Below are 24290 nucleotides of genomic sequence, written 5' to 3' on the forward strand. Positions count from 1 at the left end.
CATTGTTGAGGAAGGTAGAACCAGTGTTCAACTGCCAGTACAAAGTAAGAGAGGTACCAGTAAATATGAATCATTTGTGTCTTGAATCAGAATTCTGAAAGTTGGTGACAGCATTAACCCCCCGGAAGTTTTTGACTGATTTATTAAATAAGTGAGTGGGTAATTTTAGACAAATTAGTTTTTTAACTAGAGAAACAGAAATAACTGGAAAGGCTTATTTGGTTGTAACAAATCTAAAAGTTGATGGAAAGGGAGTTCCTATTTTAAAAAAAATAAATCTTGCTTCACTTCTGAAACAAAATTTAACAATTTTTTTTCTGTCTCCCAATCCATAAAGGGATTGTTCATTTTGCTACTGTGATACTTTGAGATAAAAGTTCAGGATATATTAGAAACGTTAAATGTACTTAAATAAAATATGGTGTGGATGAAATGTATCCATTATTGCAGAGGAGGGTAAGTGGTAGTTGTCCAAACCTACCAGTACTCCCTGGATACAGGGGAGGCACCAGAGGACTGGAAAATGGCAAACACGTATGATACAGACTTGAGTACATTTACACAGATTCTCTTTTTTAAGCTGCTGAGTGTTGGTTCATTATCACAATATTGAAAAGGTGTTTCCAGAACACACAAGGATCATGTTTGGAACTGGATGATGAAACAGGCCGAGAAAGGCTATTGAATGTGCTGGAGCTCGATCATGACTGACAAGTGTTTTAACTTGAATTCTGAATGGTACTAAAATATTGTGGATTCTTCACATCTGAAATAGAAACATGGAGCAGTCGAGTAGCATTTGTGGAGAGAGAAAATGGTTTCAATGTTTTGGTTTAAAAAGTTAGGAGTGATTTTTTTAATGTATATAATTGACAGCAGAAAAGAATATCAAACAGACTTGACCAGAGAGCTCACCTCTGTACAGTTAGGTAAAAAGCAGTTTAAAAGGTAACAAATGATCAAACATTTGTTGGAAATGCTCAAATGAGAGATTGCAGAGGGAAAGTGAGGGCAAGTTAAAACCCAAAATTCATGATTGTGTGGATGAGGTAATGTGGCACGAATAAAAGCTCTCACAACTAGAGGGAGAACATGTGCTTTTATTAGCTTATAACAAAGGGTAGGATCTTACATTGGTCTTCAGTAGGGCTCAAGGTTTAGGTTGGAAACCTGGGTTGTATATGAGTAGATAGGGGCAGAGCCTGGGGGAGGAGCCAGCCATCAGCACAACCCATCACCAGTGAATCTCAGTTTACTGCAGGTAATGATACCAGTGGATGGTGACATTTAACTAGGAGTTTATCACAAATTTGAGACAATTAAGATATTGCATTTAACTGTTGAACTGTTTGAGGAAAGCAAGGTAGAGACTATCTAGTTCATAACACTTGAATCAAGGTTATGATGTTGATGAATTTGTCCTAACGTTCGACTCTCTGGAAAGTCTGCGATAATTGGATTGTAGACAACCCAATTTTTTACATTCAGCGAGCAGTAACAGTTTTATACTGGTTTTGTTAGCAGATCCAGTAGACAATGCAGGCTGTGAAATGGGTCATTGTGTCATCTCATTCGAAGCTTTAGGTTTACGGTATAATGTGTAACAGCTGAAAAATGAAGCAACTCTGAAATTGTCTTTTGGGACTTGTCACTAATTACCTACAAACAGGATTTTTTTAAAAACATGTTCTAAGAAGAGGAGCGAAGAGAATGGATCAAGAGATGCTCATCTGGGAGAGAAGTTATCCAGCTGCTAAACGGCCTCCTGATCCATCTGTGAGCTTGCATTGCAATAGCTCTGCAATACACACAAGAGCAATGAAGGTTTAAATCTACCATGAGGGTGCCAAGACCAAAGATTGCTGGTATTCAAAGGGATGTGCTGTGATGAGATCAAGATCTCCATAAGAAAAGCAACTGCTAATTGCACAGAAACATAAAATTAAGGAACGTTACTGCTTCAGTATATAGGCAAGCGACTTGGCTCTGTGCCAATGCTTTTCTGTTCATGGGCCATCCATCCAAATCATCTCTGCTCTGCATTCCTTCAGCATTCAACTTTTACATGAAACCAATTTTGCTCATTGAGCCTTGAAGAACTCGAACAGAAGTTGTTGACAAGTATCACATTTGTTTTTGGCTTTTTATAAAGATCAGTTTTCAAACGGTACTTACAATTTTACTTTGGCAATTTGTCACACAATCGCAACAAGCAGATAGGCCAAAATGTTAAAGGAACACGTGGAATTGCTTTGGCACAATTGTATCATGTTATTAAGCGAAGAGCTAAGTGGTCAAATTCTTGTTTTTTTTAAAAAAGAGTTGTGGCCAACGATTGGCAGAAATAGTTTCCTTGGAAAGCAGTGAATAGAGTATGAATTCTAGCCACTGTTCTTCCAGATTGTTGCCACATCACCTATTTCTTGTCAGTGAATTCACTTTATCTCCAACTCTTTTTTTTTCCTGCCTGTACTTTTGTGGCCCCTCTGAGCTCCAAAGTTAGATACTTTATTCCTCTCTTGATTTTCATCCTTTTGCAGCCCCATCCACTAGTATCGTTACCCTATCTACATCAGCACCAACATCCAGCATTGACAGAAACAATCTCCGCTCTGGCCCATACTTCTTTTTCCAAAAAAACCTTTTGTGTTGACTTTCATTTTCACTGTCGACATGCCCAGACTGAACCCTGTAGAATTAACTCAAAAGAGATTACAGAGAGTGGAGCCCGGAATGAAAAAGTAACACTGGAAGAACTTGGAAGGTCAAATAACATTTGTGGTGTAAAAGGTGCAAGTCAACATTTTGGGTCAAGGCTGCATTGGTCCTGAAATGTATCTTTTAACTCTACATTTGCTGCTTTCTGTGCTGAGTCATTGTAGCAATCTTTTTGAACTCACTCATGTAGTCTCTTAGCAGAGGTTTTATTCTGTGTTTCAGTTAGGTGTCACACATTTCAGATCTGTTGCCAAGGATGCCTTCTAAACATTGCCAGATTAAGCCCTTTTCCAAACTGACAGATCCTAAATCTTGTCCTCTCGTGTTGTTATTATTAATTTTATTGTTGTTAATAATTAACCTATTTTCATTTTGAAAGTTCCGAAAATAATTTGTAGTAATGCAGTTCTCTATAGGTTGAAGCAAAATTTCAATCTCAATTGAATAATTTACGCTCACTCTTCAATGCAGTATTGAGAGAGTGCTGCTCTGTAAGATAAACTGGAGCCTTACCTCTCCTTTCCCACCAAGCCCATTAAATTAAAAAAAAATTTAGACATCCAGCCCTTTCGGCCCAAGAGCCCATGCCACCCAATTGGCCTACGAGCCTCGGTACATTTTGAATGGTGGGAGGAAACTGGAGCACCTGGAGGAAACGGCTGCAGACGCAGGGAGAATTTACAAACTCCTTCGAGACAGGGCGGGACTCGAAGCCTGATCGCTGGTGCTGTAACAGCATTGCACTAAACGCAATGCTATCTGTGCTGCCCTTTGAAGGAGTCCAGGAATGATTCTTGGTATCCAAACCAATTTTTATTTTTCTATCAACACCTCAAACATGGGTCTGGCCATTTATTTGATTTCTTTTTGTGGAACCTCATTTTATGCAAAATGATGAACTTTCTGCATCACAAGAATGTTTTACAAATTCTTTTATTTTCTCTTATTGCTTTCCCATTTGTCTTCAGAAAGAATCATCAATTAATTAAAGTAGAAAACTTAATGACATTGTAAAAGAATAACTAAGAGGCACAGTTAACATAAAGCTATTACACTGCCAGCGACCTGGGTTCAAATTAGACACTATCAGGAAGGAATTTGTGCATTCTCTCTGTGTCTGTGTGGGCTTAAGTTTCTTTGGTCTTCAAGTTTCTTCCCATCCTTTAAAATGTTGTGGGTCAATTGGGTGTAATTGGCTGGCACAGGCTCGTGTACTGGTAGGGCCTGTTACCATGCTGTCTGCCTTTTTAAAAAAAGAGATTAAGTAATAGCTCAGGAATACAACACCTCTTGGGATCATTTGGCATTCAAATTACTGCAGCTTTGTTCTCCCAATCTAGAATGGCTTTAAGAAACTTGTAGCCATGACAAAGAGCACTGACTTTCAGCCTCAATAAATAAATTGTCTTCTGTGTTGATACCTGTGCTATTCGATGAATAGGAAGTGTCAAAAGTTCAGATGTCACAGTGAATATAATATGGATAATACTGTGACTTCATGAAAAAGATTCAAGGTTCCTTTTATTGTCGTCTAATATTACATAAAAATGTAATCGACATGTACTGCAATTTTTGTTTGCTCTAAAACAAACAGTCACCATGGGTGGTACGGGTTGGTATAGTGGTTAGTGCAATGGTACAGGTTGGAATAGCGGTCAGCGCATACCAGAATTTGTGTGAGTCTCGCAAAGCCTCTGCAGCCACACAGACTCCCGTTTAATCTATTGGCAAACCTTCGATAGGATCAGCAAACCTTCAGCACCCGAGGCCATTCAGAAGCCCTTCTTGCCCTCAGCACCCTCTCCAATCCCAGTTCCAGTACCTGGTTCCCATGAACCAGTCTCCAGCACCCCACAACCTGTGTGAGTCCTTCAAGAGCAAGTGACCAGCAGCCTGCAGCCGCTGCGAATATTTCAGCGACTGAGCCCCTTGCTTGTCTGCTGTTGGGGCATCTCTTAAGCTTCTCCTTCTTAGTTGGGGGGGGGGGGTTCTTCCCATTTCTGGTGCCCTTTGCCGATCCACTGCTCCACCGGAGCAGCAGGGGTTTGCTGCCCAACACAAAGGCCACCATCTTGGGCACAGATCTCCATTGTTGCAGGATTTAAAAAAAAGCTGTTTAAAGCTAGTACAGAGCCTGCGGCATCAGGACTGGACTGTAGCTCCCCACTGAGCAGTGCTGCATCTCCACTCCCTGCTCCCTTGCAACTAATGTTACAGCAGCTCTGGCAGTACCACCGTTTCTTTTAATGCCATGGCTAAAATTAAATCCTGGTATTTACTAAGCAGCAGTGTGGGACGCTGATGAATGTCTCAATAAAATCAAGCTGCAAAATTAAAGCAGTTTATTTTTAAATCATTCCTACAAATTAATTTTGAATCATTATAGAATTTAAGATGTGGCACTACAAGTGATTGAATCTCCTTTTTCTCAAAGTAAAAAGATGAAGCGCTGATTAAAAATGCCACACTTCATGTTCTTGACAATCCAGCAGTGTTTTGCCGTGATACATTTCCCTTATACCAGCTTTTCTGAAAACTTTATCTTGAGTTAATTCATTTGAACAGATTTGTTTCTGATTCCTTTTTAAAGTTAGCTTCCCTTGGTTCTCTAACAGTGTTCTCATGTAAAAAGTTTTCTCAGCCCTTTGTATGTTTGTCCCGTGAGATGGGACTGGAGGTCCATGCCAAAGCTGCTTTGTAGTTTGTTATCCTAAGAAGTCCAAGGACACCAACTTGAAGTGCCATTTACCATGCCATAACAAACACAAAACATTGTGATCAGTGCCTGAAATATCTTATGTGGGGCTTCCTGGTGGAATGGTAGGAACTTTATAACTTAATTCATACAAGTGAAACTCAGCAACAATACACAAGTCAACACATGTTTATACATGTCTAAAGCTGCTGCAGATTAGGGCATTGGCATCAGTCAAGGAAGTAGTAATCTCCTGGGGAACAAAGATCCATTTTTTTGAATTGAGGTGTTTGTAAGAATCCTTATTAGGCCATCACTCTTTTCTGAGAATGTGAAAAAAGCTGATGGTTTTTGCAGGTCATTGCAAACAGATCCAAATAAGTTATTCGTGTTCAGCCCATTTGTATTGCAAGCCCCATCATAACTATAAACTACAAAAATAAATAACTTGGACTGGATTTAATTTGTTTTTGACATAATTCATTCAGCCATTGTAATACGTTAAATTCCCTGAAGAATAATTAACCTTAATGATTTCAACAAATTACTTTTATTAAGGACCTACAAAAATTGGAGTTCTATCAAAACTAGATATCTGCAGCACTTATTGCAGTGTCTTCGAGTAATTAGTTTGCTGAAAATAATGTTTCCATGAAGCATTTTATTTCCTTTTGGCATCCTACGCTGAAGGCAATGTCACTGAAAAAAATAAATCAGCGCTGTTCAGCAGATTGAATGCTGCTATTATTCTAGAACATAACTTGAGGCATATTACATTAAACTATGAATTATAATGACATGTACACAGAATCTAACAATCCAAACTTTGGAATATTATAATTTGACCAATCCAGTGGGTTGGCTATAATTTGTTTTTTTAAATAATGTTCAATTTATAATTTTGTGAATGAGTGATTATAGTGCCATTAATTTCCATCGCTAATGGTGAAATTGCAGCATTCCACAGATTGAAGTTTAGGATATTTGGTGCTCATCAACAACTGAATAGGAGCTACCTCTCTTGTCAACAGTATACGATGTGACTGTCTTTTTTTTTAACCTTTTTCCACTTCATGAAACTGGTCTTGTTTTGTTCCAACTACAAACCATGAATTCTGTTCCAATCAGTGCGATCGCATTTGCAGACCCATATCTTAAGCTCAACCTATTGTGTAATCTGCATGCAGGTCCTCCATAACATCATCCAAAACTTTCAGGCTACCTCCCAAGTGCTCCCATGGCACTCGGTTCAACTACTACTGAGCAGAAGCTCCAGTAGGTTGGGTTTGATCCTGATTGCTGAATGTTGTCAGTGTGGAGTTTACATATTCTCCCTATGAATTTTGTATTTTCTCCGGGTTTCCCTCCACATTTGAAAGGCCTGTTTGAAGATTAATTTCCATGTGTAGGTGGGCGGCAGAAGGATTGGGGAGAGTTTGATGGGCATCTCAATGAGAATAGGTGACAGGATAATAAGTGAGGCATGGGACTGATGGGGAAATATCGAGATGAGGCATAGCCTTGATGTGTCAAGTGGCCGCCTACATTTTTAGAGAGGTCAGAGCGATGTACATTGACAGATATAATGCCCACAACTGCAAGTCTCCGCAAGGGCTGCACTGGCCTTCATGTGCTTGAAAGTGCCAGATTTTTTAAAATTTGGTTCATCAGGGACTGATTAGGGATTGTCATCCTGGCTTTGTGTATGGTAGGTTGTGTTTAACCAACCTTCTGGAATGTTTTGAGGAGGCTTATGAGGAAAGTTGATGAAGAACAGGCTGTGGATGTTATCTACATGGATTTAGTAAGGCCTTTGGCAAGGTCCCACATGGGAGTTGAGTCAGGAAGGTTAAGTTGCTCAGTATTCATGGTGACATACTAAAATGGATTTGATAATAGCTTTACAGGAGAAGCCAGAGAGTGGTTGTGGATGATTGCCTCTGACTGGAAGCCTGTGACTATAGTGTGCCTCAGGGATCAGTCCATTGTTATGTCATTTATATAAATGATCTGGATGATAATGTGATAAATTGGATCAGCAAGTTTGCAGATGACACAAATAATGGCAGTGTCGTGGACAGCAAGAAATACTTCCAAAGCTTACAGAGGGATCTGGACCAGCTGCAAAAATGGACTTTAAAATTGCAGATGAAATTTAATGCAGATAAGTGTGAGGTATTGCATTTTGGAAGGATGTACACGGTAAATAGGGCACGGAGGGGTGTGAGAGAACACAGGGATCTGGGAATACAAGTACATAATACCCTGAAAGTGGTATCCCTGAATGTAACTAAGGTTGTAAAGTGAATATTTTGGCACATTGGCCTTCATAAATCAAAATATTGAGTATATGAGTTGGTATGTTACAGTAAGGTCGTATAAGGCATTGGTGAGGCCAAATTTGGTGTATTGTAGGCAATTTTGGTCACATTACTACAGAAAGATTTCAATCAGATTGAAAGAGTACAGAGAAGATGTACTAGGATGTTGCATGGATTTGAGGAACTGAGTTATGGGGAAAGGTTAGAACTTTATTCCCCAGAGCATAGAAAATTAGGGGAGATTTGACAGAGGTGCACAAAATTATGAGGGGTAAATGCAAGTCCACTGAGGATAGGTGAGATACAAACCAGAGGACATAGGTTAAGGGTGAGAGGGGAAAGGGGAACTTTTCCCACACAGAGTGGCAAGAGTGTAGAATGGGCTACCAGCTGAAGTGGCAAATGCTGGCTTGATTTTGGCATTTGAGAAAAATTTGGACAGATTCATGGATGAGAGGGGTATGGTTTTAGCTGCAGGTGAGTTGGACGAAGCAGGATAATAGTTTGGCACAGACTCGAAGGACCAAAGGACTTGTTTTTGTGCTGTAATTTGAACCCTATGCTGCTAATCTTGAAGGGTTCAGGCCTGAAATGCTGATTATGTATCTTTACCTCCTGTGGACACTGCACAGCATCTGCAGTTTTACAAAAAAATTTCACAAGAGTTCCACACACAAAGGAAAGACGAGGTAGCATTGCTTAATGCTGATTATGTTTAGTCATTTTGTGGAGTTGAAAATTTTAACTTTCCATATATGGTTCATTTGGACAAGGAAGTATGCACTTTTCAAAAAGTGTGGTATTTGCTTTGTTTGGTCTCCCAATTGTTCATTATTCAAATTTGCTTTCTTACTTGCATTTCAGTGACTATTTCCACAAGCACATACTTTGATGGTTTACTCGTAACTGGACTCTACACATCAACAAGCATTAGCACTCCGCAGAGAGTCAATGGTCCTCATTCAATTGGACTTGGTAAGTCTTACTGCTTCTTAAACAGCAATAAATTCTCACTGAATGTGAAAAATAATTGTTGACTGAACCTTGTATCAATGGTTGACTGCATTCAAATAAATGCAACCAATTGGAAGTGTAGTTGCAATTTAACATCGGTTATTTTTAACCAACACAACAACCTCCAATAGATCGAGAGAGTACTTCTTCATTTCTTTTGCACAAAAGAACACTTAAGCGAAAATAAAGAGCAGGCAGCTGTACAGAAGAACACTTGGTGATTTTTTTGTTCTTGTTCCTGAGGTGGTAATTAGTGGATACAACTTTCCCCCAGAGTCTTTGTTACAGAAATCCAACCTGTAAACCTTTTGTTCTGAGTGGCAACTCCATTGTCAGCGATGCGGACCAATGGGTGAGAAATTAAATTCAGGTCCTGTCTATTCATAGTTCCATATTTAATATTTCTGCACAGCATTAAAAGAAACCATTTATCCATCGAGTCAGTGCTGCCTCGAAGGACAATTCCACCCTTACACTATTTTGTCCCGTAACCTATTCTTCCCATAGTTCCATATTTAATATTTCCACACAGCATTAAAGGAAACCATTTATCCATTGAATCAGTGCTGTCTCAAAGGACAATTCCACCCCTGCACTATTTAGTCCTGTTACCTATTCTCCCCATAGTTCCGTCAGTATCCTTCCACTTACCCCCTACATCGAGTGGCCACTTAACCTTCCAATCTGCAAGGGAACAGAGCACCCTGATGAAACCCACTTGGACATAGCGAGAACACTTCACACAGATAAAGGAAAGGACACAGTTCTGACTCCAAGAATTAATTGACCAAAGATGTTGACTCTATACTGTATGTTAAACTTTTCATAATCTGTATTGTCTCATTCTGAAAAACAATAGCACGGATCTGAAGTGCATTCATTTATTATTTATAGTTCCAAGCATAAATATTTTTACATATGTAAATAGATTTTTTTTTAAATTGCCCATGGTCGGAGTACTGATAAAAATCATCAATGTGGAACCTTGTGGAGCTATTGATTTTGCAAATAATGGATTGAAGATGGAGAATTTTATAACGGTGCTGGAAGTAGGGGTTGAGTTGGAGCATGAATCATCCTGACCTCCTGTCACATGGCCCTTTTTTTGTTTGAACCGGTGCAAAGCAAAGGGGAATTTGGGGAGATTTTTTTAAATCTTGAGAAAGAAATCCTGTTGATTGTGAGATCCGTTCACGACAGTAGAATTGAATATTTGATTTATTTTCATTACAAACATGAGTAAAATCATCAAACTTTTGCTTTGATTGTTTCGGTAGTATTTTATCTTTGTGTTCTTCCTCTTTCATACTGATGTGAAAATTAGATTTTTTTTTCACCTCACATTCCAGTGATGGAAGACTTCCATAAGCATTTCCAAAGACACTCTTTGCATTGATAACTGTATAGAGATGAAATCATTTCAATCCTGATGTGACCGGCTTCTCATCTAAATTTGTAATTAGTCGGGATGAGAGGAGATGAGCTATTTCCATCAAGGCAAAAAATTATCAATTAAGTACAGAACATTTAAATCCGATAAACTCATGAGACCAGCCAGAAGAGGTAAATTAAGAAAATTGTAAACAAATAAAATCATTAATTGTTCATTTAAGATCTTTTTTATAGTTAATATGTTTGGAAACACTTTGCCCCAGGGAGTATGGCTCTTGTGCCACCAAATTATTTCTCTCAGCTCTGTATCTGTTAGCCCTGGACTGAAGTGACTAATGAAAATATAAATGCAGCGAATCATGATTTCAACGATGTAAGTGAAGTTATTTCATGAAAAAAAGACATCAAGATTGTACAACTGTGACACTTGAAATCATTTGACATGAGGTCTCTCTGCATGGGACAAACAGTAATGCTGGATTCTTGTTCCTCAGCTGTATAGAAGCATCAAGGTTGTGACTTCTTAATATGTGGTTCAAAATAAAATCCCAGCCACTTTCTATAACCCACTGATTTTATTTGGTGTCTTTACTTTTCAGAATGGGAATGTAATGTGCATGTCATGTAAAACCGAGTCCCATTTCATAGATGATTAAATTTAGTTGAAACATTTGTACTGAAGTCATTATAGGGTAACTGTATATCCTAGTCATGTTGAAGACCGAGAGCAAATGCACCTGGGAATTGCAATTCATTCTGACACTTGTATCAGTCAAAGCTGACAGCCCTCGTTTAATTAAGTGTGCACGTTAAAGATGTCAATTTGTGCTTCATATTTATAACTCCATGTATTGATTCTCGAAAAGGTACAGTGAGTCACAGATAATATTAGTCACAGCTCAATGCTCGGTTACAAGATTAGTTTGCACGTTACTAATGCTGCAGTGCAGAATGACAGATTTTCATGAATCTCTTCCATTTTTTTAAAATGAAAAATGTAAAAAAAAGTTTGGCAATGTTTTGATAATCAACTACAAAATTCTGTAATTTTGTGTTATTTTTTGTAATGGGATCTGCTTCTTATTATGCCTCTATGAAACATTACATCTGGTTGCCTCAAAACGTACTTTATCCACGGAATGTCCTGAAGTTGCCAATAATTCAGAACATGAATATACAATAAGGATATTTATTGTTCATTGAATTTCTCCTGCCATAATTTATTATAAAACTTTGGCTAAACACTGTTTGTTCAATTTGCCAACATTTTCATTTGGCCCTCAACTGTCTGTCCTGTCTTCCATGCATTATGTATATTTTGAATTGCCATTGAGGAAGTTGCTAATCACCTTAAAGATACGCTTGTGCATCAAATCTCAATTCCAACCCTTCAGAATGTGGTGGCACTGTCATGGACTTAAATCTGCATAACTTCATCCAGAACTTTCATGTTCATCTTGCCATTCTCTGAAGGGGCATTGCTTCCCCTTAAACATCAACTCTCATGTGATTGGAATAAATGGGTGGAAGATTGGTAGGCCAAAGAGCCTGTTTCAATGCTGCATGAATCTTTGACACTTTTAGTCATTTGTTAATCAGGAATATTGGGAAATCTCCCACTCCCCTGCTATTTTTACACCTGAATTTACACCTTACCATAATATGTCTAAATATCTGTTCCTCTTGGTGGCTATTGGGAGGCCTATATATAACCCAAGAAGTGTGATTCAATCTTTCTTATTTTTACTTCAACCCACATTGCATAATAATTCCAAATACTGATCCAGGCTTAAGGTTCACCTGCCTTATACAAAATGCTCCTTACAATAAAATAAGCACACTTCTGCCAATCATTCTTACTGTGTTCATTCACCTGTCCTTTCCTGCAACAACACGCTCACTGGCTGCCCTACTACTTTGATTCTCGTTTCTTTCCCCTGCCACTCTATTTAAAGATATTCCCTTCTGAGTATCTTTAATGTGCTGTGCCTCAATAATTTATGTGATGCTCCAGTCTGGTCTCTTAGATCATCTCCAAATGTAATTGCTGTTCATTGATGACATTGTCTTCAGATGCCAACTTCTAATTTCATGAGCCGAATCACTTGAGGTATTAAAGATGCAACATAAATGCCGGTTTTGGAGGATTTTGTATACTTCTAAATGGTTGAAGCAGGTTAATCATAAAATTCAGCAATAATTTGCATTTATTCCCTGTCCTTAGCATGAGAAAATCATCTCATGGCATAGTACAATTTGTGATCAGAGTAAATCTTCGGTTATAATGAATGTCAACTCAAAATATGTTCAGAAAAAATATTCTTGCATTTCATTGAATGTCAGAGTCAAATTTATTTTGAGCCAGAAATAAAAGAAAAGAAAATATTTAAAACTGTTGGGGTACTTGCAGAATAATGGCAGTAATTAAAAGGCTATGTTAGCTGTACTATTTACATGACTTGTGCTATGCTTGTGTTTTATACAAGTGAGCACATAATGCAGTGTCAACATTTGTTTGTCCTGGAATGAAGACTGAGAATTGATTAAAACCAAAAGTAATGGCTTGCTCATGAATATTCCAGGAATAATTGTAACCAAAAGTCATTAATTTAGACTTAAGATCATATGAAATGGGAGTAATAGGTCAGTTGTTCCAGACCATCCATTTTCTACAAAGCCGCCTTTCTCAAAACTCTGGGATATCGAGTGATCTATTTCCTGGTGTTGATCATTTTTCATGCTCATTAACTTCTCTATTTTTCTTTACATAAAAAAGATTTATTTCACTTCCGTATTTTGATTGAATATTTGCTCTCCAGAATTTCTGGAAGATGTTTTGTCTTCCAGGAAGACAAAGTAAAGTATTTAATTTCTGCTGCACTTTCCTTATTTCCTATGAAAAATGGTCCTTTCTCTGCAAGTAGGAGATCCACATTTGTTGTCACTTGCCTCTTCCCTCTATGTACTGATGGAAACTCCTACAAAATGTATTTTTTCTCAACAGTTTATTCCTATAATACTCCATCAATTTCTGAGTCACCATTTGCTGAATTTTAAAGTACCTGCAATCAGTTGTTCTAACCTTATAAATCTTTTACTTAGACTTCATACTCCATTGTTGTAATTGAGGCAACCGACCATACTAACTCGATGAGAGAGGATCAATCGAACCAATACTGAAATGTCAGAGATTGTAACACCTAGTCCTATAAATTAGCCTTAATAAATGCTGGAAACCATTGATATGCCTTTGTACTTTAAAGGAATAGATAATTTTTGCAAATCCTTTAATGTTTCTTTAAATGGTAGTTACTACTCTCCAATCTAGTTTATACATGCATACATACATACTTAAAAATGCACATCTTTTCAGATTCTTTATTTACTTGAAATCCTTCAGAAGTGATCAGAACAAGTTATTATCAACTCTTCAAAATCCCACTCAAAGCACAATGCATTAAAGAGCCCTTGTGCTTTATTTTAATTGGTAGAAATTGGGACTGCAGCTAACTCTGACTGAAAAAAATATCCCACCAACCTGCTTTATTTAAATCCACTTCAGTATTCATGTTTAGTAAATTAAGCTCTTGTATTTCATCTTTTCATTTCTTTTCTTTGGCTTGGCTTCGCGGACGAAGATTTATGGAGGGGTAATGTCCACGTCTGCTGCAGGCTCGCTTGTGGCTGACAAGTCCAATGCCGGACAGGCAGACACGGTTGCAGCGGTTGCAAGGGAAAATTGGTGGGTTGGGGTTGGGTGTTGGGTTTTTCCTCCTTTGTCTTTTGTCAGTGAGGTGGGCTCTGCGGTCTTTTTCCAAGGATGTTGCTGCCCGTCGAACTGTGAGGCGCCAATATGCACGGTTTGAGGCGAGATCAGCCCACTGGTGGTGGTCACCAAGAGATTTCTTTAGGCAGTCCTTGTACCTCTTCTTTGATGCACCTCTGTTACGGTGGCCAGTGGAGAGCTCGCCATATAACACGATATTGGGAAGGCGATGGTCCTCCATTCTGGAAAATCTGGGTTTAAAAAGTGAAAGGCACTGGCACTTTGAATACTTCATGAGAATTCCTGTCAGGGTGAGCTGGGTCACTCGAACAAATCCTAAAATTTAAAAAGTATTAAGTTCAATAATCACACATGGTACATCTTGTATGATGACATGATGGGTATAAATGAGTTGTGAATAATTGCAATGAGGGCAACTGATAAAGTGACTTAATTGCAGTAAATTTGAATGATCAGGATGAGTAAACCCACAAAAGCAGCTCAATTTGCGTAGGGTGCGGCATGGTTGGTGTAGCAGCTATGACAACGCTCGGAACGTGGGTTCATATCCTGCACTGCCTGTCTGTAAGGAGTTTGTAGATTCTCCCCCTTCCTGTGTGGGCTTCCTCCGGGTGCTCCAGTTTCCTCCCAGTTGGATGTAATTGGGTAACACAGGCTCGTGGGCCAAAAGGTGCTGTGACTGTGCTATATGTCTAAATTTGAAAAAAAAAAGTGTCGCATTAGAACAAAAATAGATACTGTTTTATTTGCGCATTACATATCAGCTATCATACATGGCACACCGTTTGAATTGTTTAGATAACCTTGTATTTCCCCATGTGTTTTATTCCTTTTGTCTTTCAAAAATAATGCTTTGATTCAATCCAAATATAACTCTCAATCAATCTTAAATGTAAAATAAATTGAGTATTTTAAAATGCAATATTCTCATTGATCAGTTATGGAACAGTGTGATGTTCCCTGCAGAAAATTATTTTGCTCTTCCACTCCTTATTTAATAATTATTTCTTTGCAATTTTGATTCCTGCTGGAAGTATTTGGCAAACAGATGATATGAGGACACTCTGACAGATTGTTAAATGTTAATGTATGCACCACTGTCACTTTCAAACAACACACAGAAAACTTGCAGAATTTTTAATCAAAATAAAACACATTTTTCCTTGAATTCTGCTCAGAAAATTTCTCCCTCGTTCTATGTTTCCCCTGATACAAGTTTTTTTTAAAATGTGCTATTAAAGTTTTTTTTTCAGGAACAAGAGACTGATGCTGAAAGTGACAGGAGCATCTTCCAATTGATAATAAATTGAGTTTATTTATCATACCTGCCTTTTATGTTTCATTGCATTTTCTAGGTTTGAATGAACTATGAATATTCTTGGAATCATTATTTAGTAATGCTTTGAATTTATGGCAAGAATCTGATCTGTATTTTTGTGTGTGGATGAATCTGTTGCATTAATAATATCTTCTGAAAGTTTTACACTGAATTTGTAAAACCTCATGAATTCACTATTGCATTAATGAAACTATAATTCACCAGTTGATCCAGCCATTTGAGATTACTTTACCACATTCCTGGCTCAGACTGTAACATTGCATTTAATTCCTAGCCATCTTCTCAGTCCACATAAACTTTGCTCGTGATTGTCGAGGGATATTTTTGGACGTTGATGATGATTAAGTGGTGGAAGGTATCAGTGAACTTTGTGATTTTTGGAAGATTCTTGGCCTATTGCTATCTATCAAGATTAATTTTCTCTGTCCTCATTTCAACAATTGGTCTGCTGTTAATTAGCTCTCTGGCATGTCGTCATAATCAAACACCTTGTTTAAGAATTATTTAGTAAAATTCAACCACATAATCTGTCTGCCATGCTGTGGAACATAGTATGAATTAAACTGCTGCAGCTTTAAGTAATAGTATAAAATATCTGCTGAAGGTCCTGATAGCCTAGTCTTTGGATGCAAAATAGTTAGATGTCTCGTGTAGATATAGAACATCTCTGGACATTTTTCTAAATAATGTTATCAGCATGAATTTTATTTGCAATGTATTTTAAACATTGCTTCTCGGCCTTTTGGCTCAGATCAAGTGTAGCTATGTATTTTAAACAATGTTTCATTCAGTAATTTTTTAGCAGGGGTTTATTTAGATTGCACTGGCCAACAAATATTTTTCAAAAGGTTTGCTTCCTGAAAAAAAATATTGGGGATAACAACTTCAAGCTGAACACAAAGATAACCAGATTTGTCAAATGAACTTTTATTGAATTTGGCATATTTAATTGTATAATAATGCTGACACATTGTGTTAGTTCAACTGACCTAAAAATGTTTTGTCGCTGATTTTTGTTTGTACTGAGCATCTGATCCCTCTCGTGTCAGTGTCCAATAGGCGGACAGCATTGATTGATTCCAGATGCTCTGGTACCGCTTTTCCATGGTCGCAATGTCCTGGTGAAATCTTTCACCATATTCACAAACTGCACCAAGATCAGCAGGGAAGAGGTCCAAGTTCATATGTGGTAAATTAATTTTCTTTTTTTGTAATTTAAAAAAAAAAATTCACACTGTGAACCATATCAACCAAAATATATACAAACATTTCTCATTAAATATACACAGTGGTATTTCCTCCCTTTTTTCCCCCCCTACCTTCCCAACCCCCTCCAAAACCAATAAAAATTCAACATGTACAATAAAATAAAACCATTAAACAATGTAATCACTCAATTAAAAATAAACAAGAAAAATGTGTCATCTATTTTTATACACTGGATCAAGTAGTTTTGTCTTCTTATCATTTTAGGGGGTGGAGGTCCACGGCAGGCACTCTCTGTTATGTTCCATGTATGCTTTAATCCAATCAATATATTTTTCTGGTAGATTGAACCTATGTAATACTTTGAATAAATAATTCCATTCTACTCTGTCAAAAGCTTTTTCTGTGTCTAAAGCAACAGCCACTGTTGACTTCTTATTTCCTTGAGCTGCATGAATTAGATTAATAAATTTACAGACATTATCTGCTGTTTGTCTTTTCTTAATAAATCCAGTTTGATCTTGTTTTACTATTTTTGGTACACAATCGGCCAATCTTTTTGCTAATAATTTTGCTATGATCTTATAATCTGAATTAAGTAGATATATTGGTCTATATGATGCTGGTACTAGTGGATCCTTCCCTGTCTTTGGTATTACTGTAATTATTGCTGTCTTACATGAATCTGGCAAGTTTTGTGTTTCTTCTATCTGGTTCATTACTTCCAGGAGAGGAGGAATTAATTACTCTTTGAATGTTTTATAGAATTCCATTGGGAATCCATCCTCCAGGCGTTTTATTGTTCGGCAACTTTTTTAATGTATCCTTTACTTCCTCTATTTCAAATGGTTTTATCAGTTTGTTTTGTTCCTCTTCTTGCAATTTGGGCAGTTCAATTTTAGCTAAAAACTCTTCTATTTTATCGTCTTTCCCCTCGTTCTCAGTTTGGTATAATTGTTCATAAAATTCCTTAAAGTTCTCATTAATCTCTATTGGATTATATGTAATTTGTTTGTCCTTTTTCCTTGATTCCAATACAGTTCTTTTAGCTTGCTCTGTTTTAAGTTGCCAGGCTAATATTTTATGTGTTTTTTCTCCAAGGTCATAATACTTTTGCTTTATTTTCATTATGTTCTTCTCCACCTTGTACGTTTGTAATTTTTCGTATTTTATTTTTTTGTCCACCAATTCTCTCTTTTTCATTATCCTTTTTTACTAGTTCCTTTTCTGTACTTACTATCTCCCTTTCCAACTGCTCTATTTCTCGATTGTTGTCCTTTTTCATCTTAGTCACATAACTTATTATCTGTCCTCTAATGAAGGCTTTCATTGCGTCCCATAATATAAATTTTTCTTTCACTGATTCAGTATTTATTTCAAAATATGTTTTAATTTGGCGTTCAATAAACTCTCTAAATTCCTGCCTTTTAAGTAGCATGGAGTTTAACCTCCATCTATATGTTCTTGGTGGGATGTCCTCCAGTTCTATTGCTAATAACAGGGGTGAATGATCAGATAGTAGTCTAGCTTTATACTTAGTTTTCCTAACTCTCCCTTGAATATAAGCGACAACAAAAACATATCAATCCTTGAGTATGTTTTGTGCCTACTCGAGTAATATGAATATTCCTTCTTCCTTGGGTGCTGCCTCCTCCATATAGAAATTAATTTTCAATGACATGTTGCACTTCATGGTTGTGTCGGCTTGAAATATGACAAGAAATCACAGAAATAGGTTACAGGGGTATATCTAAAATACAGTCCGTGATATGAAAATTTTAAGGTGATTTAAATGATCAGCAGCCCCAAATCCATAAAATACACCCAAAAGTTCAGGAAGCAAAAGCTTTGTTGTCCAGTGTTCCTGGTTTTTTTTTAAAAAATATCCAGAGCAAATAAAGATGTTCTAAATGGCTTTTCATACCCATTCTATGGCTGCCAACCATTTTCTCCTGTCTTGAAAGGAATTGCAATTGCTTTCCAACATCTTGCATTTTTTCCTCTCCTCATTATTTAGAAAAATGATAATATATTTTCTTTATTTAATTAACAGTTGATTCTTTTATGATAAACCTCTTTGTTTTATTTCATTATATTGCCTTGTGCAATAAACTAGGTCATGTAGCGCACACTATGGCAAAGAACGGAAGAACGATACACACTTGATGTGGTTATAGTCAAGATTGCTTTATTGTTCTCCCTGCCCTTGTTTATATAGGCCCAGTTTTCTGCTGCTGCCAGCAGAAGTGATGTCAATGGCGTCCAGGCTGCTGATTGGTTGATTATCCTGCTGTGCGGGCTGTCAGTCAGGAAGAAAGGCAGTTAGCCTGCGCGGGCTTTGTGAGATTGTCGCGTTCATCCATCATTTTGTGTATTGGGTCGCCTCCCAGGTAGCAGGCTGCTACATGACACCCCCCTCCCGCCCCAGCAATCTTGGCACTGTCATTTGATTTTTGGCAGCCTGCCTCTGCATTGCGGGGGCGATGTGGTGAGCAGTTGGCTAGTGTCCAGGTGTGCTGGTTTGAGGTGATCGATAGTGAATGTCTCCTCCTTACTGCTAATGTCCAGCACGCATGTGGATCTGTTGTGTCTGATCACTCAGTTTGGTCCTTTGCACGGTTGCTGCAGTGGCGTGCGATGTGCTCTCTGTCACACAAAGGCATATTTGGATGACTTTAGAACGAATGTTTTGGGTTGACAATGTGGTGAAGGCTGTGTTGAGACTAGAGTGACTAGTCACTCTCTTAGCTTTTCCATCATCTCTGCTGGTGGTTCTTCTGGGTCCTTGGCAGTGTCCAATAACTCCCCAGGGATGACTAAGGGAGCTCCATATACCATTTCTGCCACTGAGGCATTGAAGTCCTCTTTTGGTGCCGTGTGGATCCCCATGAAAACCCACGGTAGTTCGTCTGTCCAATGTGATCCCTTGAGTTGAGCCATCAGAGTAGCCTTCAGGTGTCTGTGGAACCGCTCCACCATCCTGTTGGCCTGGGAGTGATATGCTGTTGTGTGGAGGAGTTGGCTTCCCAGAAGGTTAGCCAGTGCTGCCCAGAACCCCGAAGTGAATTGCACACCCTTATCAGAACTAGTTTTCTGGGTCTCCGAACTTTCACCCAGGTGTTGAAGTCTCTGGCGCAGGCCTTGGTCATTGTTTCTGCCAGTGGGACCATTTCTGGCCCATCTTCTAAAGTGATCGACCATGTCAATAGGTATCTTGCCTCCCAGGAGACTGGCAGCAGTCCTATAATGTCTATGTGGACATGACTGAACTTTTGTCGTGCTGGCTCGAAGGTTTGGTGGGGATACCTTGGATGCCTGGCAGAGTGTGCAGATCTTGGCCCATTGACTGATCAGTTTTCGGAGGCTGTGCCAGATGAACCTGCTGGCTACCATCTTGACAGTGGTCCTGATGCCAGGTTGTGCATGACATAGAAAACGCGCTGTCTCCAGATTGCAGGTATGGTGGGGTGGAGTTTGTCAGTGGACATGTTGTACAGGACCATCAGGGTACCTTGGCCGAAGGTGCCCTGAAACTGCCGTCCTGTACGCAGGCCTTGGTTTAGGCCACATAATCTATCCCCTGGGACAGGGTCTGGATGGATTGGATCGCTGGCCGTGACAGTGCGTCAGCCACTACATTGGCCTTCCTGGCGATATCTTAAATGTCCATGGTGAACTCAGACACGTGGAACAGGTGCCTTTGCTGTGTGGTCGAAGGTTAATGGCTTGTTGTCTGTGAAAACCTTAAATAGCCTGCCCTCCAAAAAACACCTGAAGTGTTGGACCGCAAGGTACAGTGCCAAGAGTTCATGGTTGAGGGTGCTGTATTTAAGTTCAGGTGGCCAGAGGTGTCTGCTAAAGAACAACAGGGGCTTCCACTGCCTCTCGATCAACTGTTTTGAGTATGCTCCCAACTGTTGTGTTGGAGGTGTCTACTGTGACGGCAGTCTGGGCATCTGTCCTGGGGTGTACCAGTGTGTCTTGTGCCTTCTGGAAAGCCTCTGATGCTTCACTGTCTCAGGTGACCTTTTTTGTTTCTTAACCGGCATTAATGTGAACAGGGGCCACATGATGCGGGCTGCTGCCAGTTTGAAGCAATGGTAAAAATTGATCATACTGGTGAATTCCTGGAGTCCCTTCATTGTGTGGGATTTGTTGAAGCACCTGAAGAGCTCTCCCTTTATGGGATTTCTACTGTTCTGATACGTAGCTGGATTGATTGTTAAGCCAAAGTCCCACAGGCAAGTGCACAAATGTCTTAGATGTGCCGCATGTTCCTTTTGATTGTGGCTGGCTATCAGGGTGTTGACCAGGTAAATGAATGCAAACCTGAGGTCCCAGCCCACTGCGTCCTTCAATCTCTGGAAGGTCTGGGCTGCATTTTTGAGCCTGAAAGGTTCTCTTAGGAACTCAAACAGCCCAAAGAGGGTAATGATAGTGGTTTTATGGATGTCATCGGGTTGGACTGGGATCTGATGATAGCCCTGGATGAGGACAACTTTCGAGAATATCCACGTCCCCTTGTAGGTTCACGGTGAAATCCTGTATATTTGGCACAGGATAGCTGTCTGGTATGGTGGCTTCAATGAGGTGCAGTATTCTCCACAAGGCCCCCACCCTCCTGTTGCCTTTGATACCATATGCAGAGGGGAGTTTCTTGGGAGGAAGGTGGTGTGCCCTGGCATGAAGTGGGGGTTCTCTGTCAGGATGTGGTATCAAACCCTGTGCTTGGGCTCGCCTGAGGTAAACTGATATAAGGGAATTACACCAGGAGTGTGTGAATTCATTGTTAGACTCCGTGACTGAGTCGAGGTTGGGGGGGGGGGGGTGCAATAACTGAGCTTCACCCAGGAAAAAAGTCTGGAAAATCCTGCCATGCACCAAATGCTGCCCTTTGAGGGCCACAAACAGAGGAAGTCTGCTCCTAAGAGCGATTGTGCCACTGATGCCAGTGTGAAGGTCCATGTGAAACAGCTGTTGCCAAAGCAGAGTGGAATGGTGCAGGAGCAGAAGGTCCTTGTACTGCTACTGTTTGCTGCCTTCAGGGCCAGGCCCGGCTTCCCATTCCGGGGGTCATAGGCTGAGGAGGGAAGGATGCAGATCTCAGCACCTGTGCCGACCAGAAAACATTGTCCTGAGAAAGAATCTGTACCCCCATTGGTCAATGAGGGAGTCCACTGCCTTTTTGACAGTTGTTGCATCCTTGGTGTTTACTCGTGCAAGGCCTAGTGACCTGTTCTTTTGCTCTCCAGAGCATGTCCGCCTGTGCTGCAACTTTCCTGGGGTCACTAAAATTGTCGTCAACAAGAAGCAGTCTGATATCCTCGGGAAGCTGTTCCAGAAAATCCTGTTTGAAGAGGAGGCAAGGCTTGTTTCCCTCGGCCAAAGCCAGTATGTCGCTCATGAAGGCAGATGGGGCCCTGACCCCCAGGCCGTCCATGTGCAAAACTCGGATGTCATGCTCGCACCGTGAGAGCCCAAAAGTGCAGGTTAAAAGCTCTTTGAGAGCATCATATTTCCTTTGTTCTGGAGGCTGTTGCAGGGCTTGCTGCTGTGTCCTGGTCGAGTGAGCTCACCATGTAATAGTACTTCATGGCATCAGCAGAGAACTGTTGGAGCTGGAACTGGGTTTTGGCCTACTCGAACAGCACCGGTGGCTGCGATATCGAGAACGTTGGCAGCTTCAAGGAAACTGCATAGAGCATTAACTGATTGGTCAATCAGTTGCAGTTTGGACCAGTTGGGGTCACCAATGTAACGCCTGCTACAGCAGAGAGTGGAAGAGCGACACACACTCAACGTGGTTATAGTCAAAATTGCTTTATTAGTCTCCCTGCCCTTGCTTATATAGTCCCAATTTCACGCCGCTGGGCCCAGTTTACCAGTCATTGCCAGTAGAAATGATGTCAATAGTGTTCTGACCTCTGATTGGTCAGCATTCCCACCGCGCAGACCGTCGGCTGGGAAGAAAGACCGTTAGCCTGCATGAGCTTTGCAAGATCACAGTGTTCATCTGCCTTTTTGTGTATCGGGCCACCTCCCAGGTAGCGAACTGCTACAGTCATACTTTCCAAGTATGCATTGTAACAAATGATCTTTTACTAGTTGCTTGTGAAAGTTGTTTGTTTGTGACCTACACTACCCCCACAATCCATCTCCTTCAAAAACATATCTATATACAATGTAAAATATATGATCCATTCCAATACTACTAAGTATTCTTGAGTTTCTGACATTACAGGATTTAACAGAAGTGTTGATTGAGAAGTTTGGAGTTTGAAACCAGGTAACAGTTCTTCTGAGATGTGTTGCTTATTCCAAATGGAGGCTTACTGACTCCTGACGTGCTGATCCCACACAATTTGAAATTATTCCATGAAATGAAAACTTCTCAGTTGATGGCACTGAAATACATTTTCAGGCACCTGTGTTCCGCAATGAAGCCTAAAATTTTGAGATAATTCAATATCTTGATATGCTTGGATCCCAATCCTACTTAGCCACTTCTTAATGTCCTGCCGATATCCTGTGGATCCAATAAGATTTAATAGTATTTGTCATTTCTACTGCCTTTTACTTCCGATTGTTTAATTTGTTTGTAAACCCTAATTTGGCATGGTATATACTTGTACAAAAATTTGAAGAGGGTCAATTATTGTATTGCACAATTAATTCTGTCATTAATCCCTTGTCTGCATACCTCTCCAACGATAGCAGGGGCGTCTGTTTCCAATTTATCGATCTCCTGATGGAATTTGTCAATAAAAGGTCACACAATTCTAAAACAATGTTGTTTGGCTTAAATCACCCATCCATTCCACCTTCAATTACTGTAAATGCTCTTTCCAGCAATGATCATTAGTGTCGATGTTTGCGAGGGAAAGAATCAGGCCTCTGATGGACCAGAAATACCAACACAGGATCTGATAATATCATAGTAGAAATTCTGTCATTGTAATTATGAAAGAACACCTCTCTTAACTAGGGGTTTTCAAATTGTACCTCCTAACATTCCATCTTGGGCAATCCCGATACTGTAAGTGCTCTGTGATTTGAAAGGAATTACTTAAGGTGGTATGTGAGTGGAATGAAAAAGTTTGAAAACGTTTTAATGTTTAATTTGAAAATGTTTCAATCGCACCTAATGTGCACGGTTTCATAAACTCCAAAGGAAATGGCCCAATGACAATTTTTCTCAAGCAAAATATTTCAGTAACTGTTGGGTCTAGAGCAGTGGTTCTCAACCTTCCCTTCCCACTCACATACAACCTTAAGCAATCCCTTACCAATCACAGAGCACTTGTGGCATAGAGATTGCTTAAGGTGGAATGTGAGTTTAAGGGGGCAGTTTAAAAACCTGCTATAACCATTTAAAGCCTTTGTACGACTATCACAACCATTTACAAATTTGCTGACGATACAACAGTAGTGGGTTCCATAAATAGGGGCAATGAGTCAGCATTCAGGACAGAGACTGAAAACTTGGCTGAATGGTGCACCAACCTCACACTCAATGTCACCAAAGCCAAGGAGCTGATTGGTGACTTCAAGAAGGGAAAACAAGAGGTTTACGATCCAGTGATCATTGGGCTATCTGAAGTGGATAGGATGAGCAAATTTAAATTCTTGAGAGCCACTATCTCTAAGGATCTTTCCTGGACTAACACACTAATGGCATCTTGAAGGAAGCACGTCAGCATCTCTACTTCCTCAGGAGTTTGTGGAGGTTTAGTATGACATTGGAAGCTCTTGCAAATTTAAACAGATGTGGAAAGTGTGCTGACCAGCTACATCACAGTTGGCATGAGGACTCCAATA

The 24290-nt window shown here is 39.5% G+C and overlaps 1 protein-coding gene and 1 pseudogene across 5 annotated transcripts in view; both read left to right on the forward strand.

The window, feature by feature from the left end:
- The window catches only part of LOC138748952 (reelin-like), a 271468-nt gene that overhangs the window by 10191 nt on the left and 236987 nt on the right, over positions 1-24290 (forward strand). For all 5 annotated transcript variants that reach the window (XM_069909910.1, XM_069909907.1, XM_069909911.1 and 2 more), the window contains one exon: positions 8599-8709. In XM_069909910.1, the coding sequence (XP_069766011.1) occupies positions 8599-8709 (111 nt within the window). The remainder of the gene's footprint in view (positions 1-8598; positions 8710-24290) is intronic.
- LOC138749098 (U2 spliceosomal RNA) lies at positions 15993-16137 on the forward strand (annotated as a pseudogene).

The sequence above is a fragment of the Narcine bancroftii genome, chromosome 13, assembly GCF_036971445.1.
Source record: "Narcine bancroftii isolate sNarBan1 chromosome 13, sNarBan1.hap1, whole genome shotgun sequence".
NCBI classification, from domain to species: domain Eukaryota; kingdom Metazoa; phylum Chordata; class Chondrichthyes; order Torpediniformes; family Narcinidae; genus Narcine; species Narcine bancroftii.